The sequence below is a fragment of the Aedes aegypti genome, chromosome 1 (assembly GCF_002204515.2).
Source record: "Aedes aegypti strain LVP_AGWG chromosome 1, AaegL5.0 Primary Assembly, whole genome shotgun sequence".
Classification (NCBI taxonomy): Eukaryota; Metazoa; Arthropoda; class Insecta; order Diptera; family Culicidae; genus Aedes; species Aedes aegypti.
Window position 1 is genome coordinate 207,174,406 of NC_035107.1, and position 20,233 is coordinate 207,194,638.

At 41.3% G+C, this 20,233-nt stretch overlaps 2 protein-coding genes and 1 long non-coding RNA gene across 4 annotated transcripts in view; all 3 read left to right on the plus strand.

The window, feature by feature from the left end:
- Positions 1–2,505: 2,505 nt before the first annotated feature.
- Positions 2,506–3,043, plus strand: LOC110681503. The gene is made up of 2 exons (XR_002503228.1): positions 2,506–2,681; positions 2,751–3,043. It is a non-coding gene; the product is annotated as an uncharacterized LOC110681503 (long non-coding RNA).
- A 9,262-nt stretch (positions 3,044–12,305) lies between these two features.
- LOC5572579 (stress response protein NST1) lies at positions 12,306–14,108 on the plus strand. The gene is made up of 5 exons (XM_001654044.2): positions 12,306–12,773; positions 12,840–12,895; positions 13,145–13,221; positions 13,284–13,339; positions 13,588–14,108. Exons 1-5 carry the CDS (start codon positions 12,433–12,435, stop codon positions 13,973–13,975), a joined length of 918 nt encoding a protein of 305 aa, XP_001654094.2. The 5' UTR covers positions 12,306–12,432; the 3' UTR covers positions 13,976–14,108.
- Positions 14,109–14,377: 269 nt separating this feature from the next.
- The window catches only part of LOC5572585 (PDZ and LIM domain protein 7), a 46,564-nt gene continuing 40,708 nt past the window's right edge, over positions 14,378–20,233 (plus strand). The window contains exons 1-2 of one of the 2 annotated variants that reach the window (XM_021857373.1): positions 14,378–14,491; positions 14,573–14,790. In XM_021857373.1, the coding sequence (XP_021713065.1) occupies positions 14,635–14,790 (156 nt within the window). In that variant the 5' untranslated portion in view covers positions 14,378–14,491; positions 14,573–14,634. Of the gene's footprint in view, positions 14,791–20,233 lie in introns of both variants that reach the window. The other variant, XM_021857372.1, reaches the window with a different exon arrangement.

The following is a 20,233-nucleotide window of genomic DNA, read 5'->3' on the forward strand; positions in this document are numbered from 1 at the left end:
GATGATCGATAATGCGTTTCAGACATTTCAGAAGAAAAGAGGTCAGACTGATTGGTCTAAAACTCTTCGCTTCTTCATACGACGCACGGCCTCCTTTCGGGATAAACTTTACAGTAATATCACGCCAGGATCTGGGAATATACCCGGTAGCAAAACTGCTTACAAGTAGCTTTTTCAAAACATGTTTGATAAACTCAAACCCCTTTTGGAGCAGAACAGGATAAATCCCATCCGCTCCTGGAGATTTGAAAGGAGCAAAACTATTGGAAAAATACATACGAAGTAAGAATGACTATTTGCCTTTCGAATGCGGCTTAAAGAGTTTCAATTGGACGTGTAATCACAGAGATATGGACTTATGCACGGGAGGTGATAATTTAAATTAAATGTCAACATATTCACAATCCCACCCTTATTAAGCCTCAGGATAGAGACAAAAAGAGGGGTTTAAACTAAGATAAGGTTGTAGTACCATTTACTCTACCCAAACGTATATGGTTGCATGTAGAGAAATAGGCAGGTTCAGTTGTCGGGGCTGAGGAAGTGCTTGGTAGAGATGTAGTTGAAGTTGCTGAAGAGCCATTGAATACTTGTGACGTGTGATATTGATATTTTCCGTGTAGTAAAAACATGTGTTCTGGCTGCGAATATCTCCTTTTATGGATTACGTAAACAGCTTAGAGACCTGCAGCTTTTAAAGGAAAACGACGTTTTTACACTGTTGCTTGATAAAGGCTTATCTGACTTCAGGGATCCATTCTTTCGTTAATAACTTCGCCAAAACACCTTATGATCCTTTATCGTACAACACTGAAAAGTGTTTCGAAAAGTAAATCAGTTTTCAGTATTAATGCAAAGAGAGCAACGATGAATGCAAGAATGCCCAAATTAAACATTATTGTCAATTTGTCCTGTATAAAACACTTATTCTTGACTCTCTTCTTCTTCTTCTTGGCATGACGTCCTCACTGGGACAAAGCCTGCTTATCAGCTTAGTATTCAATGAGCACTTCCACAGTTATTAACTGCTTTCTTTGCCAAAGTTGCTATTTTCGCATTCGTATGACGTGTGGCAAGTACGATGATACTCTATGCCCAGGGAAGTCAAGAAAATGTCCCTTACGAAAAGATCTTGAACCAACCGGGAATCAAACCCAGACACCTTCAGCATGGCTTTGCTTTATAGTCGCGGACTCTAACCACTCGGCTTAGAAAGGTCCTCTAACCATATTTATTTAAGAACAGGAGCGAATACTGTTAAGCAAATAAAATACGGCAAACTTCAATGAGATGGTCATTTAGTGCGAATATTGAAATAAAAAGTAACATCAAACTGGTGGGTGTCAGCGGCCCCGTAGAAGATATCCGCGTAAGTTCATTTTGATATTGACGGGAGCGTACCAGAGTAACCAAATCATTCAAGGTTTGAAACAAACTTTTGATACTTGTTCTAATCAACTATAACAGTAATCACATTGGTTAACTTCTGACTATTATAATGCCACATTTATTCTAAGATTCTTGTTTTTTTTTTCTAAATAACAACATTAGTAATTGTAAATTCATTATTTTGTATTATGTTGTTATTTTTTTATTTATCTTTACCGCCTGGAGCTGCATTCTATTTAAATCAGCTTAAGGTGAAGATGAATCGAAGCCAAAGCTCAAATATTCAAGAGCACGGATCTGAAGAACCAAACATCCGTTTGAGTTGAAAACTTAATCGATTGGTCACCACCAGCTAGTGACCAATCGATTATGTTTTCAGCTTAAACGGATGTTTGGTTCTCCAGATCCGTGCTCTTGAAAATTTGAAGATTGGCTCCGATTCATCTTCACCTTAATACTAAAAGTGATAAAATTTTGTACTTAGCTTAGGTATTGTTGCTTTCGTCCATCTGAATTTTTCCTCTCGTTGTTTTTGATATCTATGTTTCTAATCCCGCATAGAAAAACACAGTTTGTCGTACATTGCAAACAATACGCTTCTTTTAGCTGTAATGGTTAATGTATCACAAGCGGTTGTATTTATGTTGGATAATATGAAATCAAAAGCTCTTGACCATAAACTACGTTTTCAGTCATCTATATCAAATAGTGACAATTTATTATACCATCCAGATTAGGTTCAACAGTATAATATTTAAAACGCTCAAGAAACAGTTGCAATGTAGACTCACCTTTTGCGAAATTGTTTGTGCTGCTGTGCACGTATTTGCACACCAACACATGTGCGTTTTACTGTTCAACCCATGTTGAACAGTTTGAGAAATAGTTATATGTTGTTGGTACTTGTAAGCGATTTTTTGTGTACACGCTTGAAAAGTTACACAGAAGTGACGGAGGTTGGTAAATTTTAAAACTCGATGGGGAAATCTTTAGTGTTGTTATATATTTAATCATCTTGACTATAGTCATTAACATGAAAAATATGAACTAAAAATCATACTGCTAAAATTTTATATGCGAAATCGAGGTCAACATATGTGCAAAACAAACAAGTGTTCAATCGCTGTGCACACATCTAACGTGTTATTTTTTAGCGTGTTTGTTTATTGCTCAGTATGCTTTCAAAAAAAGAAAAAAAATACCGCAGGGTGCAAAATAAATTCAAATCGTTAAAAAAAAACCTTTTGTGAGGAAATTTCTGGCCTGAGCTGATACCAGATTCGGGGCACTTGGTGAGTATAATCTTGTGGAACTTTAATCCGATCAATTTGACTCATTTCTTTTACTTAATCGGACCAAAGGAGCATGATGCGGCCTCCATCAAAGCGATCAGCCTCCACCAAGCAACGCATTCGACCTGACTTAAGAAGGTATCCGGGACCTCGTCCGGGACTGGAAATGGAAACCGACAATACTAACTGAATTTGCTCTCGCAGCCCCTCCCAGCAACAAATATCGCGGAAAGCTGGTTTCGTTTGGAAGGATGTTCCTGTTACATTTTATGCCGGATTTGCTGCTGCATACCAGCTAGACTGAATGATTTCCGGATCGGCGGATAGGCGCTTCTTCAACATCAGAGGACAAATAAAAGTGGTCAAGGCATCAAAACGATTCAACGAAATTCTACACTTTTTATGATAAGTCATCGAAGCAATTTATAACATAAGGCAAAAAATTATAACTCATGTAAGTAGACAAATTTATCTTAAGATTATGAAAAAAAAGAACACTGATTCCAAAACTAGTTGACAAGTTATTTTTACTTTAAAAAGAAAGAAATAAACAAGCAGTGCAACTTTCTAATTTTACTTGAAACGAACAGTTACAGTTAATTTTCAAAGTGCATAGTATTTACTTTAATGAACTGTACATGATTCAATAGAAGTACAATTAGAACACACGCACTACTTCTTTCATTGGTTCTCATAAATGCACTCGCAATTTCTTCACATTAGTATAAATACAACAGAGCAAAACAGCATAGGGTTAAAATACTGTACAGTATCATAAACCAATAATTTCATATACATTATTCGTTTTTCATGATCTTTATTGTTTTAACTAAATCCAAACTGTTTGCCTTATAGGAAATTTGACAAAAAATGTACAATTTGTCGACTAATTGGCAAACTGTAAACGAAAAATTTTGTTCTGGAAAATCGGCGATTTTTTATGGTTACATAACTTAACCGCCCATTCCCCACATTGTTATTTGCCCAATAACAATTTCCCGAACGGTTAAAATCGTTTCCCGTAGGGTTGGCTTATTGTTAGGTACGATGTTATTTGAAACGATTCTGAAACAGTCGCAAATGGTTGTGCACACTACGGGAAACAGTAATAATATTGTTGATAGTTATCCGGGATGTTCTAACGGTCTGTTGAGGCACCGTGAGCTAATAACCACTCCAAAGCATAAATCAAAATAACAACAACTTGCGTTCGGAAAAATAAACTTTTGTACGGAAAATAATTGCCTAAATACAAATTGCTTCAAATAGTATTTCTAAAGAACTGCTATCATTTAACCCGTTAACGCCCAGTGTCCTATTTTGAGGACAGATATTTTCGCAAATAACTTGAAAATGACTCAAAATATAATGATGTTATATAACATGTTTGGAGAACCTGTTCATATATGACATTCATATTCAACCGGGCAATACGCCCCACTTCATTTTCAAAGGATTGAGGCTTCCTACACACTTAAACAGACTGTGAGTGTTCGGTAAACGAAATTACCGAAACAGATCGGTAAATCTTCAAATTACCGACGTTTCAGTAAACGATCGTATTTTGACAGCGCGCCATAATTGAAATTACAGAATTTCGGTGAATCATGATATATCTGTCAATTTTTTTACCGACGGGTCTGTGAATCTTCAATGTTACCGAAAACTGTAAAATATTGAACTGAATTTCGGTAATCCATCTCATAGATTACCGACATCGGTAGTTGGCTAGTTAACAGCATAAACCCTCATGGATTTTTTCCCTATTGTCGTGGAGTTGTTATTAGTGTTTGTTCGTTAATAATCTATTAATTGCACATATTATGGCGATGGAGGTAAGTCAATCTAGTTTATGCATGCTTTATGTAATAACTATCAAACGAATACGCAGTCCAGATACCAACGACGGCAGTTTTTGTGTGCTTCTGAATCTTTTTGATTGCACTGGAACCGGCATCGCGTCAAGTAAAAATCATCGACTGCATCCCTCCCCAAGTAACCATAAGCACTAATAATAAGCCCTTAATTAGCATTATAGATGCGCACATGCATTATAATAGCACCACAAATGCTTACACACCTTAAAACAGCACTTCCGCTGCATGGAAAACCCTATTACAGCATCATTAATGCTTCTAAGCCTGATGCATACAGGCATTGAATAAGCACTATATTGGCTTTATATTCGAATACAGGGCATGTTTAAATGCCATCCAGTGTTTTGACAGATATACCACGTTCTTTGTGTTTGCATATAGTGGTAAGAGGGAGTCAAACATAAATCTTCTCACTACTCAATTGCAGGTTTTATGACGGGAAAAAGTGATGGTTTAAATTGGTCACTTTTCTTTCCAATACTATTCATCTTATGTGGCCGTAGGAGCAAAGGAACAGAACAACAACTCAACAATAAGGGTGTCGTAGGTTCGAGTCGCAAAATGATGAATTTCATCATCATAAAACGAGGATCAAAATGTGGCAATTGCAAGTCCTCAAAAGGATGAAAACTACCAAAACGAATATGTCTGATACGGAGAAGTACTATCTGTATCATTTTATTACATTTTTTGCATACTATTAGAGGTTTCCGTATTCATTCATTCATTTATTTACCTCGTGTACCAGTTGCTTGGCCGCATACGCGAAAGCTCTCTGGCTGCGTACGCGAAAGCACAAAATATTCGCCCTAAAAACCTGGCGAAAACAACTGACGTTTCTCACGTGGTCTTATATCAGCATTAGTGGTGCAGAGAAGCACAGTTATATCTTGGCACTATACAGGCACGCTATTTCGCCTTTTCTGGCATTATAATAGCATTGTATGCGTATATAAAACTGACATGCATAAAATGATTACCCTATAGGCGCATATAATGCTGTTACCGTGCCGCATTATCGTGCTTACTAGTTACTTGGGTCTCCTTGCTTTGGTGGATCCTGCGTGTTATTATTTCTTTATCTACGCAGTAGGTTGAATACGTTGAATGTATCATTTGTTTGCCAAAATAAAGCTTTATGATTAGAAAAAAATATCAAGTTCGTATCTTTTCTTCAGTGAAAATGTGGGATTCCGAGAAAAAACATGAACGTTCAGCTGTTGAGATTTCGGTAAACGAATTATCGACTTGGGCGATTTGGACTGAGTGTGATAGACCTGATATCTTCAACTCCGTGGTAATTATATTATAAAATTCACTCACCAGATGGTGCCACAGGACCAGATTGTAGTATCCGAGAATTCTATCAATTTGCTTTCGGCCGATTCCATCATTTCATTTATTTAGTTAACATCTACACAGATAACACTGAATCAACAATTTCACGCCACAATACTCGGTTCGTGGCCGCATCTCTCCATCCTCGGTTCTGCCCCACGCTCGCCAAATCGATACGCACTTGATCCGCCCACCTAGCTCGCTGCGCTCCACGCCTTCTTGTACCAATCGGATCCGAAGCGAACACCATCTTTGCAGGGTTGCTGTCCGGCATTCTTGCAACATGCCCTGCCCATCGTATCCTTCCAGCTTTGGCCACCTTCTGGATACTGGGTTCGCCGTAGAGTTGGGCGAGCTCGTGGTTCATCCTTCGCCGCCACACACCGTTCTCCTGCACACCGCCGAAGATCGTCCTAAGCACTCGACGTTCGAAGACTCCAAGTGCTTGCAGGTCCTCCTCGAGCATCGTCCACGTTTCATGCCCGTAGAGGACTACCGGCCTTATGAGCGTTTTGTACATGGTACATTTGGTGCGGGCGTGAATCTTTTTTGACCGCAGCTTCTTCTGGAGGCCATAGTAGGCCCGACTTCCACTGATGATGCGCCTCCGTATTTCACGGCTAACGTTATTGTCAGCCGTCAGCAAGGATCCAAGGTAGACGAACTCGTCGACCACCTCGAACGTATCCCCGTCTATCGTAACACTGCTACCTAGGCGAGCCCTGTAGCGCTCGGCCCAACCAGCTAGCATGTACTTTGTCTTGGCCGCATTCACCACCAGTCCAACTTTTGCTGCCTCGCGTTTCAGGCGGGTGTACAGGTCTGCCACCTTTTCAAATGTTCGGCCGACGATGTCCATATCATCCGCGAAGCAAACAAATTGACTGGATCTCGTAAAAATCGTACCCCGGCTGTTAAGCCCGGCTCTCCGCATAACACCTTCTAGCGCAATATTGAACAACAGGCACGAAAGTCCATCACCTTGTCGTAGTCCCCGGTGGGATCCAAACGAACTGGAGTGTTCGCCTGAAACCTTCACACAATTTTGCACACCTTCCATCGTCGCTCTTATCAGTCTCGTGAGCTTCCCGGGAAAGCTGTTCTCGTCCATGATTTTCCATAGCTCTACGCGGTCGATACTGTCGTATGCCGCCTTGAAATCGATGAAAAGGTGATGCGTTGGGACCTGGTATTCACGACATTTTTGGAGGATTTGCCGTACAGTAAAGATCTGGTCCGTTGTCGATCGGCCGTCAACGAAGCCGGCTTGATAACTTCCCACGAACTCGTTTACTACGGGTGACAAACGACGGAAGATGATCTGGGATAATACTTTGTAGGCCGTATTTAGAATGGTGATCGCTCGAAAGTTCTCACAGTCTAACTTGTCGCCTTTCTTGTAGATGGGGCAGATTACCCCTTCCTTCCACTCCTCCGGTAGCTGTTCTGTTTCCCAGATTGTGCCTATCAGCCGGTGCAGACAAATGGCCAGCCTTTCCGGACCCATCTTTATGAGTTCAGCTCCGATACCATCCTTACCAGCAGCTTTATTGTTCTTGAGCTGGTGAATGGCATCCTTAACCTCCCTCAAAGTGGGGGCTGGTTGGTTTCCATCTTCCGCAGTACTGACGAAGGCATTTCCTCCGTTGTCCCGTCCTTCATTGCCTGTGCTCTCAGTACCATTCAGGTGCTCGTCGAAGTGCTGCTTCCACCTTTCGATCACCTCACGCTCGTCCGTCAGAATGCTCCCATCCTTATCCCTGCACATCTCGGCTCGCGGCACGAAGCCGTTGCGGGATGCGTTGAGCTTCTGATAGAACCTACGCGTTTCCTGAGACCGGCACAGCTGTTCCATCTCCTCGCACTCCGTCTCCTCCAGGCGGCGTTTTTTCTCCCGAAAGAGGCGGGTCTGCTGTTGCCGTTTCCGTTTATAGCGTTCCACGTTCTGCCGGGTCCCTTGCTGCAGCATGACCGCCCGCGCTGCATTCTTCTCCTTCAAAACCTCCTGGCACTCCTCGTCGAACCAATCGTTCCGTCGACTCCGTTCCACGTACCCGACGTTGCTCTCAGCTGCATCGTTGATGGCTGCTTTTACTGTTCTCCAGCAGTCCTCAAGAGGGGCTTCGTCCAGCTCACCCTCTTCCGGTAGTGCAGCCTCGAGTTGCTGCGCGTATGCCGCTGCGACATCCGGTTGCTTGAGCCGCTCTAGGTCATACCGGGGCGGCCGTCGGTACCGTACGTTGTTAACGACGGAGAGTTTTGGGCGCAGTTTGACCACCACCAGATAGTGGTCCGAGTCGATGTTAGCGCCACGATAGGTCCTGACGTCGATAATGTCGGAGAAGTGCCGACCATCAATCAGAACGTGGTCGATTTGCGATTCTGTCTGCTGTGGTGATCTCCAGGTGTATCGGTACGGAAGGCTGTGCTGGAAGTAGGTGCTACGAATGGCCATATTCTTGGAGGCGGCAAAATCAATTAGTCGTAGGCCGTTTTCGTTCGTCAGCCGGTGGGCGCTGAACTTTCCAATCGTCGGTCTGAATTCCTCCTCCTGGCCAACCTGAGCGTTTAGATCTCCTATGATGATTTTGACGTCGTGGCTTGGGCAACTGTCGTACTCGCGTTCAAGCTGCGCGTAAAAAGCGTCTTTATCATCATCAGTGCTTCCGGAGTGAGGGCTGTGCACGTTTATTATGCTGAAGTTGAAGAACCGGCCTTTGATCCTCAACTTGCACATTCTCTCATTGATCGGCCACCACCCGATCACGCGCCTCTGCATATCACCCATCACTATAAAAGCTGTTCCCAGCTCATGTGTATTGCCGCAGCTCTGGTAGATGGTATGGTTACCTCTAAACGTTCGCACCATTGATCCCTTCCAACACACTTCCTGCAACGCTACGATGCCGAATCCACGGTCCTTCAGCACGTCGGCGAGTATGCGTGTGCTCCCGATGAAGTTGAGAGATTTACAGTTCCACGTACCGAGCTTCCAATCGCTAGTCCCTTTACGTCGCTGTGGTCTTCGCCGATTGTCCCGGTTCGTATTCTCTCGTTGATTATTCGTTGCTTGATTTTTTTACGGCTGGCTTGCAGGGCCTGACACCAACCCCCTAGATTTCCGGAGGACCATTCCCCCTAAATGTTCGGAGGACCATAGTGCGCAGTTTAGCTTAGAGTCCTTCTCTGGCACTCGGACGATGATCAGCCGCCCCTGACATGGGGAACAGACGCTGTTGTGAGCCGCTCCTAACATGGAGTACAGACGCTCAAGGTTTGCAGAAGCAAAAGCAAAAGCAAACCCCCCCTTCCCTGTCAGCATACGACCAAAGCTCCCACCGGGGGTTGGTTACCCGATCTTCCCTAAGGTTACTCGTACCCCGGCCAGTACCGCGAGGAGGTAGGGATAGGAGTTGCTGGGCAAGAGGCTAAGGACCGCACAAAGGGGTCTATTTTATTCCTTCAGGTACGCGAGGTACCAATGGTACGCCATGCCCAGCCATTTACCAACCTTTCCACCATCGGCCGAATAATTGATAATGAAAACACCGGATTCAAACCGGCACATCCATTCGTCACAAAAATGTTCACAAAACTGACTCTCTGGTATCACGTGACAGGCATCATCGCGTTCGTTCCGTTCGGCTGTCAGTCATACACTCTGAACTGATGTCGGAGTGATCGTTTAGCTTGGAAAATATTAGAAAACGACGTGATTTTTGCTATCGTTACTTGAAATAGAGATTGCTTTTTGGATTGTGTATCGTCCTGTTATAGCTGCTAAGACCGATCCGCTACCAGTTGTTAAGCCCCAAGCACAATGTGAGCGGCAGCACGGTACAACGGCAAAACGGCAAGCCCATATTGAGCTACACTCTACTTGTCAAGTCAATGTTGAAAAGGATTTAGTCAACACTGGAATGATAAGTAAAGTGTTGATCAAGATGGGCATGTCGTTTTGCCGTTGTACCGCGTTGTCGTTCACATTGTGCTTGGGGCCTTAGTTGTTTAAGAGGGATGCGATATGGATCCGCTAGTGTGTCTGGGCAGGAAGGAGCGACCAACACAGCTCTGGTCATTACAGGTTACCATCTCACTGTTGTCCTTCGGACATCAGCTAGAGTGAGGAGGTACGTTCCGATCGTCTGTACACCAGATGGTGCGGCTCAAACAGCGTCTGTTCTGGCATCTAGCGGCTGAGTATGAAATGCTGTATCACGTCAGCTACACCTAAGACGGCAGTCCCATCAACGTGATGTAGGTAGTGCGACCCCGGTAAGGTACCATACCGAATTCATTATCCACCAGGAAAAATAGAGAAAAAAGAAGAACAAACGTTATTTTCGGCAGCCGACCTGGCAACGAAATAAGGACTATGATTGGAAATTTGGTACCTGGAGCGTCAGGACCTCAAATGAACCTGGACGAGTGAGCTTTTTGGCTCGTGAATTGCGAAAAGTTGGTGTGTGCGTGGCTGCTATTCAGGAAGTGCTTTGGCTAAGATTTGGAGAACATGAATTCAGAGCGCTAGATCTCGTCGCTAACACCGCAATCATATACAACATCTTCCACAGCGGTGGCGATAATGCTGAACACGGAGTCGGCTTCTTAGTGATCGGGAAGCAGATGGAGCGCGTTTTTACGTGGAAGCCGATCAACGAGCGGATCTGCGTATTGAGGATACGGGGCAAGTTTTTCAACTGATCAACAGCCTGATCAACGTTTAAGCACCGACAAATGACAAACCCGATGACGTGAAGGAAGCGTTTTACACACCAAATTATTATTGCTGGAAACCAGAAAACTTTTGCTGATTTTTTTGTGGTGTAAATCCAACAATTCATTCAGCAAAATAAAGTTTGCTGGAATTACAGAAATCTGTTTTGACAGCTGATTTGCTGGATAACCAGCAATTTTCAGATGTGCTCATTCGCGTGCATATTGCTAAACAATCAGCAATTAATTTGATTTAATTTCGATCCTGGAAATATCATACGATATGACTCAATACCTATATTGAATAGAAGCTTTCTTTATTTCTGCATATTTGACAATTCTCAGCTAGCAAGATCTTCTTTCTCTTTAATGAATGTTCGAATCCTCTGAGCAGAATCTCAAATAGAGAAACTTTAAAGTAGATGGAGTACCGTGTACCTTTTAATTCCGCTCCTAAATGCTTATCTTTGACAGATACGCGTATTTCGACTACCAATTGCAGTCTTCTTCAGTGTCAGTTACTCGATTACAGATCTTCTTTATTATAATAGAAATTTCCTTGATTTCCCTGGGCATAGAGTATCATCGTACCTGCCACACGAGATACGAATGCGAAAATGGCAACTTTGGCAAAGAAAGCTCTCAGTTAATTACTGTAGAAGTGCTCATTGAACACTAAGCTGAGAAGAAGGCTCTCCCCCAGTGCGGACGTAATTCCAAAAAGAAGAAGAAATAAGTGAATCGCTACATGTCTTATAAATAGTTGTTTGAGTTGTTTGTCTCAATCAAACTGACAGCTTTCTGCTATTCACATATGTTTCTATCAGATCAAAGGATCTTATGCCGATCCCTGACTATATAGAACCAATGCAGCCTTGCTTGCAGTGAAAACTTAACAATGTGGACTTTGCCAGACATTGCCATGATCTAACACAGAGGATAAGTATTAAGCGTTGGGAAGCATACACTCAGTTTGGTTTATGAAAACCCATATATTCGCATGGATGTGTGTAGAAAACCAACAGTGAAACACACTCAGAGACAATGGCACAAGTGCGTAGACACTAGTGGCGCCATGATCAACCTCGATCTTTACCATCTTGAAGCCGACAACGGTTGATCTTGCGGTTGTGCCAAAAAGTCAGACCGTGCAATTGAATTGCCTACCTTTAGGCGTTTCAATCACAACATAATTTGGTTCTATTATGAAATTTCCTCCCAACAGGAAGGAAGTGTCATTTTCTTAATCGCGAAACTTCTGAGCGGATGAGCTATTTCTGTACACCTGCAGTAGCAGTAGAGAACTCTTTCCTGATACTCAATCGAGCAGATTTTGTTGGTAATGTGACTAACTCAGCTACTGCTGCTGTTGACGATTATTTTTATCATTTGTCGATCGTGTTAGAGCTTCGAACCGATCGAGATCGCAATTAGTTCATCGGTCCTTTGGATGTTGAGGGGTTGGGTGCAGAGCTCTTGCGCGTCGTTGACCGATGGTTGCATTGAAAGTCGATCAAAACACCGTGCAGTTAGATAATGATGGGTATAATCTTCGTATGAAATTTGATCGGCATCCGGCCGGATGTGCCGAGTTCGGGACGATTGGACGACGATTCATCGAAGTGGTCTTCGTCTTAGCCGCCGTCGTGTCGGCTGACATTGAGTAATAGGTATTTTAAAGCCCTTTTCAATTGTTTGGTAAATTTTAATTGATTTACCGCGAGCATTGCAGAAGGAGGTTTCAGTACGGTTAGTGAAGTAGAAGAAGCGTCAACGCGCAAGTGGGTTAGTGGGTTGTGAACGGAGTATTGTAGAGCAAGATGGATATTCCAGTAGATGCACAGGAGATGGCACTGCCACCGATCGAGGCGTTCAAGAACTGCCAGTATCATGTGCGGGTTAGTGGGACGACGGATCTGGATAAGCGGGTTATGTCCTTTGTGGATAATCTGTGGGGTTTTGAAGTGACCGGAGGTAGCGATCAATATGAACCGTTGACGGTGATCATGGTCAAGCGTGAAGGCTTGGCGAGAAGGGCCGGTATTCGAGTCAACGATGTCATAACTAAGATTAACGATACTTCAGCGGAAAAACTTACCTTGGGGCAAGCACAGGAACTGATCGCAGAATCTGGACGAACGGTGAAAATTTTTGTGCGAGGGTAGGTTATTTGAGTGATCGATAGCAAGAGTACGGTGATTGATCAAGTTTTTTTTTCGCATTACAGCGATGTGGAAGAGGAAAGTGAAGATGAGATGACCGTAGACTATTGGTTCAAACCTTGTAAGTAGAAGATGCTCTGGGAAGGCATCGCTCATCTATGTGTCGGCAATCACACATCATTTTAGACGAGCCATTGTTGATTGAATTCCATAAGGACCTAGAAAACGTGATTGATGACGCTGACAAGTTGTGTGTTCTCTCTTTCTCTCTCATCCGACCCTCGAGACTATCTCATCCCGTCATATCCTATCCCATCCCTTTTGTCTGTGTCCTCTGGCGGAACAGTGTTCCACACTTGTTGATCGATAGATGGTTTCTTCTCTTCAGTGAGCGATGCTGAGCGTGCCATGTTGGACTGGGAGGCCCGCATGCGTGCCAACCGAAATGTGAGTTAAAATTCGCAATGTTTCGATGACTTTGTTAACTAACGAATTTTCCCATTTTTTAGCCAGGAAAATGGAATGGATTGTGGCCTTGGAATGATCGCAAGAAAGTAGTATACAAGTAAGTATTATCGCAGTGGTTGATGACTCCGGCGACACGAAGATGACTGCAGACGACAAAGATTGGCTTGAAAATAACCCTAGATGCGGTAACGAAGGCGGAAGCGACAACAGCTGAAGAGAGAGTGTTTGGCAACGTTTCCTCGCGAATGAGTGAAAATAGAACTACATTGTTGCCAGACAATAGCTTTTCGATTTTGCATAAAGTTAGGCGTCGGTTGACCAAATTTTGCTTTTCTTACTTTTCAGGGAATCCAATTGCTACATGGTGCCAAGTGTGGCGGAGGAGAAGCGCGACCGGGAACTGAGTATGCGCGTTTCAGAAGCTGAATACAAGAAACACTTGGAGCGGGAAAAGGCTGAGGCTGAGAGAAGAGCTGAGGAGCAGCGTCTGGAGGACGAGCGAAGGGCCGAAGAGGAACGCAAAGCCGAGGAGGAGGCTTTCTATGCTCGGTTTGAGGCCGAGCAGAAACGGCTACAGGATGCAGAAGCGCAGAAAGACGAAGCAGAAGCTGAAGCGGATCAGTATATTGAGGAACTGATGCAGCAACAAGATGACCTACTAACAGAAGATGTGAGTACCGATGTGCTGGAACCCGAAACTGTGCCAGACGTGCAAGAAGATACTGCAGAGTAAGATGAACGAAGTTCGTCGGAGTTGAGCTCATCTAGATTTAAGTGACAGAAACATTCGCGCAATGTTTGATATTTACATGTAAATACCAAAACATATTTACCATTTATTTTCCAAATAAACAGTGTTTTGTAAACCTAGTGCTTTTTAATAACCCGATAGTATCCCCATGAAAATTGAGCTGTTTAGGAATCAGGGAGAAAGAGAGGCAACAAGTGACGTGGACTAGACTGCATCAGTTTCTAAATTTAACGCGATCGATAGTGAATTGAAGCCATCGTTGCAAGTGGTGAGACACAAGGCAGCACGTTGTCCCCGTTTAGGAGCGACACGAGGCACCGAACCGCGAAACGAGTGCAGCTGCAGCTCTGTACTAACAACCAAACGCACGACGAAGATCAGATATTCTTTGCATACGGGACGGTTAGGACACGTATCGCGGTTGCACTCCAACGGAGTTGGTTCCTTATCTGGTTCGAATCACAGTGACAATTTGACTTGAGAACGCTACTTCCAGACGTAGGTTGTTCACCTCTGTGTATTGTTTGAGTGTTCAAAAGATCCAATTAGTAGAATTTTGTGCTTTCATTCGAGAAACAGACGAACCATCCGCAGAATCGACTACGTAATCACTTTCATTGGTGTGAGGGGACATTAGAAAAATGCCCGAATTTGTGATTGAAAAACGCAATATTCCAGTGCTGACGATCGCTTCAACCAGCAGTACCTCGGGTAGCGGAAATGGAAGTGGTGAAAACGCCCTCGGTTTCCGGATTACCGGAGGGGCCGATTTTGAAATGCCCATAACGGTGTTTCAGGTGAGAATGCAGCTGAAAGCGACGACGAACTTGGCGCCCAATAAAATCAGTAGAAGCTTCGGGAGCATCATCTGGTCGTCGGTTCGAAAATAAACGCAGACGACGGGATCGCGGATAAAAATAGTCTACTTCGCGGGATCGTCGGACTTCGTACGTTGAAACGGTTGTGACTTGCTTACTCAGGAGCGGGAGATGCGTGTTCATTTGCATCGTACGCATTCTGTCGGCCTCCTAGGCTAGATGCGTTTGCGTATTTTGAGTGATTTCAATGCCCGACATAACCTAGGATAACGAAACTTAGGTTGGGGTGGGATGGAAGGTTGCATTCAAGTTTGTGCGCAATGTAATTAGAAGGCGCATGCGTATATGAATGAAAATACTGTAAATATAATGTACGTTGTACCGTGCTGTTTCGAATTACCGGACACTTAGAAAGCCAAACAGTGGCCTTTGTCACAGTGTTGTTTGCTTAATTCTGATTTTTCGCCGAGCATCCATACCAACTTAATTGGGACATCTTCTACATTCTTCATGCATAACAAGTGTTGAGATATAGGGGGTGATTCCCCAGTACTTAAGCTACTAAATTGATGATTAGAAAAATATTGGTTTGACCTGTGTGTGACCTTATCCATTTTTGAAGCGTAGAAAAATAAATTTGAAACTATATATATGAAATTCGACATTCCATTTTGATGATGTATTCATGAACCGCGTTGGCCAATCATAAAAGGTGGCTCCCAATACCGGACACAATTTGGAAATGGCTCGATTTCTAAAAATTTGTACATAATGGAATGTTTTTACTTCAGTAATTGAATTTAATGCATTTGCAATATCAATTTGAGTTTTATTTAGATTGCGAGATGTCTATCATAAACCTCTCTCATATATGAAGACAAATAACACATTTTACGAAGTTGTTCTGCATGTTTACTCTTTTTATTTTCATTGCATGTTTGATACTATGATTGACGAAATCCATGAAAAATTTATGTATTTTGAGACACTGGTGCAAAAACTACAAATGTAGGTATCATATAACAAATCAAGCTGTCCGAAACTGGGGGACAGGATGTGCTTGACCAAAATTATAGTTTGTCCATATTTAGCTTAAAGGTACAAAATACATTCATACTTTTGAATTATGATTATATTCAATCATGCCTTCGTGATCCATATTTCTTTTCTATATTTAAAATAATTACTAATTAGGCCTTAAATGCGATACGTCTACTTTTTAACGAATTTCAAACATCTCTACTTTTTCAAAAAGGCATGCATATTTTAAGGATGTGTTGTTCTTCGCAAACATTACTCTTCACAATAGCTTTCTTTTATTCTAATACACCATCTTGATCGGACCATGATTTCTCAATTTTCGACTTTGTCATGTATTGGGTACTGTGCAGTACTGGGGATCTCCCCCTAGTAGTTTTCGGATGAATTAGGGCCACCCATGCAAACAAAATTTTATTTTCGCTTAAGCTGCTCACTTTTTAAATACCGTTTTGTCTCAAATTCCGAACAGACTCATATTCTGAACATTCGGTTTTTGTATGGCGATTTGGTTGAAATGTTTCACTGAAATATGTCATCAAATAACCAGGAAATGACAGTCATTTGTAATTCAATTTAAACGACTTTCAATTTATTTTATACCTCGGGAAAAGTGATGATTCTCCAGTTCGAGACCTGTAAAACCAGCTCAGATAAATTGATTTGCGAAATTACCCAGACAACCAGAAATCGCATGAAAGTTCACGTTACAACTCGTTTATTCATACTACCGTCAAGCTACCATTCACCGTGCATTTAAGAAAAATTTGCACTTCAAAAAATTATATAACTTTTTCAAATAATTTGAAGCGCACTAGAATACCACTACGTAGCGTGCAATTATATAATAATTCAGGGAAAAATCTAAAACTAGTGATGCATAATAAAAAATACTTAAAAATTATGTTTGAAAATGTAATGTTAAGGTCGCCTCGTACCGTTCTTTGTCACCATCTACCGTGCACACTAGTGCACCATTCACCGTGCGTATAGTTTTCGTCATGATTTAATTTTGTATCTCCAAGAAACGTTGTTGATGGTGCAACTATGTTGCTAGTAGTGTGCGCACTTATTTTTAAGAGTATTCAAATCATCATTTGCAATAAAAACCATAAACAAATTAAATTTATCTAAATCATTATTTTTTCATTAAAACCGTTATAGGAGGCTTGACTGTATTGTCCAAACCATTCCATATTCACTCAAAAACTAAATATGAAGTAGTTCAATGACAACATAACAATAAATCTAATATTGGCGTATAGTTTCATGCCTTTTACACTAATGAACGGTAATAGGAACCATATATATTGAAAAGGGTCCATTCACCGTGCATTTGGGTTTCGACTGCAACAAACTAAAAAAATTCTAATTTGCATAACATCTTATTGCTCATACGATGAAATACATCTTACTAATAGTATCCACAGTGAAAACTTGTTGAATTTAAAAAAAAAATCAGACTCTATCGTTAAAATGAAAAAATGTGATTTATAGGCGTTTCTACTAAGAGTGTTGAAAAATATCATTATCAAACAGAATTCACATGATTTTGACTACATAAACTAGGTTTTTCAAAATGCTTTGTGACAAAAACTACTTCATTTCATCAGTTTTATCTTATTTTGCTGACAAAAGAATAATTTGTAAAAATTGTATGATTATTCTGTAGGAATTTGTATATGTGCACGGTGAATGGAGGCCGCACGGTGACTGGTGACTTAACGGTAATTACATCAAACCCGCAAAACACCGTGGATAAACTCGTAAGATTGATGAGGTTCCTCGCATAAAACACTTCTTTTCTGAGTTCATTTGTACATTTTGTTTCGTCCCGTACACTCATACAAAGTAAATCGAATCAATCCGTAGCAGCTGTCAAATTAACATTTGTTATCATATGTTAAGTCGAATTGTATGTTATTATTCATCATATAATATATGCACGCATATCGCCTCCACTTTTGTACGTACAAGGCCTTTTCGCAACATCTTATAAGTGAAATGTTGCACATACAAAGCCTCCATGTGATTTAGTTATACTTACATTTTGGTTGTCTGGGTACTCATTTGAATACGATTTATTCGTGCTGATCGGAATTTGAATCAAGGTGTTCGGAATATGAGACAGTTCATTCATGTCTGCATTAAGTGTTCGGCATTTGCATCAAAATGTTGTTCCATATTTTTAGATAAAAAAAAACAGTATTAAACAAGATAAACAAACAATTTTATCAGCATACCCAACGGCTAACGGTTAGACTTTGCGGAGAATTTAAAATTTTCACAAATATAGCTAATTTATGCCTATCAGATGCATTTGAAATCACTGTTGGCCTTAAGTGTTCGGAATATGAGTCAAAACGGTAATTGACCGAACTCAAATTCACATAAAGTCCAATTAAATTGCTTAAATAGAATGAAGTTTATCTTAAAGTGGAAAAAATATTCGACTCGAACGTAAATAGCGTTGACTAGGCGAACAAGGCGTAAATAGAGATCAGTTTTAGAGGGGGCCATGGCCCCTCCACATTGGAGGTAGATTTATATAACTTTACAATAAAATTTGTGAAACGATTACAGTGGCTCACCTGCGCGCCAGTTCTTGACCGACTCTTTTCATTTTTCTGCGACGAAAGTAACGGAAAAATGAGTTTCCAATTTTCCCGTTGTTTGATTTCCCGACAAACGGGAGATAAAATTATGATACTTGAGAATTCTTTGTATCCTATCTATATTATATTTTAAGCCAGTAAATCTTCATGGGTTTTCTTTGTGAAAAGTTTACTAATTCGTCTTTTTTCTGTTAGCTTCGTGAACTTAAAACAAAAAAGTTTATAAGTTTAACCCTTATAAGCCCGAGACGAATCAGGAAATTTAAATGTCCACAATTAGGAGCTACTGGTCTCCGATCAATTGATTTGAAATACATTTTGAAGTGAATTCGGTTAGTTGGCCTTACAATCCTTGGGTGAGGCAACAGCGTAAATACCATGGGTCCGAAATCGGCCTCAAATGAATATCTCAACATCTAAATAAGTTAGAAGGTTGGTGTCTTCGGCAAAGTTATTCATCAGACCAAGAGCTATCTGGCGATGAAAAATCCGATTGGGTATTCATCCGCTAGGTGGCGCTAGCGACAAATTTTCTTCAATCGTCTATATCTCAAGATCCTTATCAACTAGAAGATTGGTGTCCTCGGCAAAGCTGTTCAGCGGATCAAGGGCTGTCTGGTGGTAAAAAGTCTGATTGGAAATTAATCCGCTAGGAGGCGCCAGTGATAAATTTCCTTAAATCGTCTATATCTCAAGTTCCTTATCAGCTAGAAGATTGGCGTCTTCGGCAAAGCTATCTGATTGGAAATAAATCCGCTAGATGACGCTTCAAAAGTTACCAGTAAGCACGATAATGCGACATAATAACAGCATTATATTTGCATATTTGGTAGTCATTTGATGCATGACAGGTTTATATACGTATATAATGTCATTATAATGTTAGAAAGGGCGTAATTGTATGGTACCGTAATTTCGGGAGAAATTGATTATTGTTTACGGTTTTCTGATCTGTTTTCTATACTGTTGTCAATTCCAAACAACTTTATGCAGGTAAACAAGTACGATGATGAGTTTCATTGGCTCATGTACCGCAATTTTCTAACAAATGTGATTTTAGTGCTAAAAATTATCTCTAAAATGAAAAATCGGGGAATTCCATTTCGGGGTGAAATTGATTAATTGTCAATAAGATTATTGTTAGTTTCGAAAACTACTATACTTACGTAATATGAACTCCCTGAATCTGAATATGCTTCATTCATTTACTATAAGGTTCATTGATTTCAATGATATATTAGTAAGAATAAAATTGTGTGACACGGTGATCAATTTCACATACTGATCGCCCAAATTTACGGTATTCGAGGCATTTTTTGTGCTTTCGTGCACGCAACCAGAGAGCTTTCGCGAGCGTGGCCAAGCAGCTGGTACACGAGGTAAATAAATGAATGAATGAAAATGGAAACCTCAAATAATATGCAAAAGTATAATGAGATGATACAAAAAGTACTTCTCTGTATCAGATTTATTTATTTTTGAGTTTTTTTTGCCCTGTTTACGATGATTCCCAAGTAACCACGCCGCACAAGCTGCAATTTATGCATATATGGTAAATTATGTATTTTGGACAGGCTTAGGCTTATGTCTGGAAACGGCGATCGAATAACTACATTATATACTAATCTTTTATTACGTAATGTTACTTATATGCCTAATGTTTCATTGCACATTTAGTTTCTGAGGAGCAAAAGCTAACAAACTGTAGCATTAGCTTCCAAAATAGCGTTTTTCAGCGGCTTGTCTGTTATACATTTCGGACACCAAAT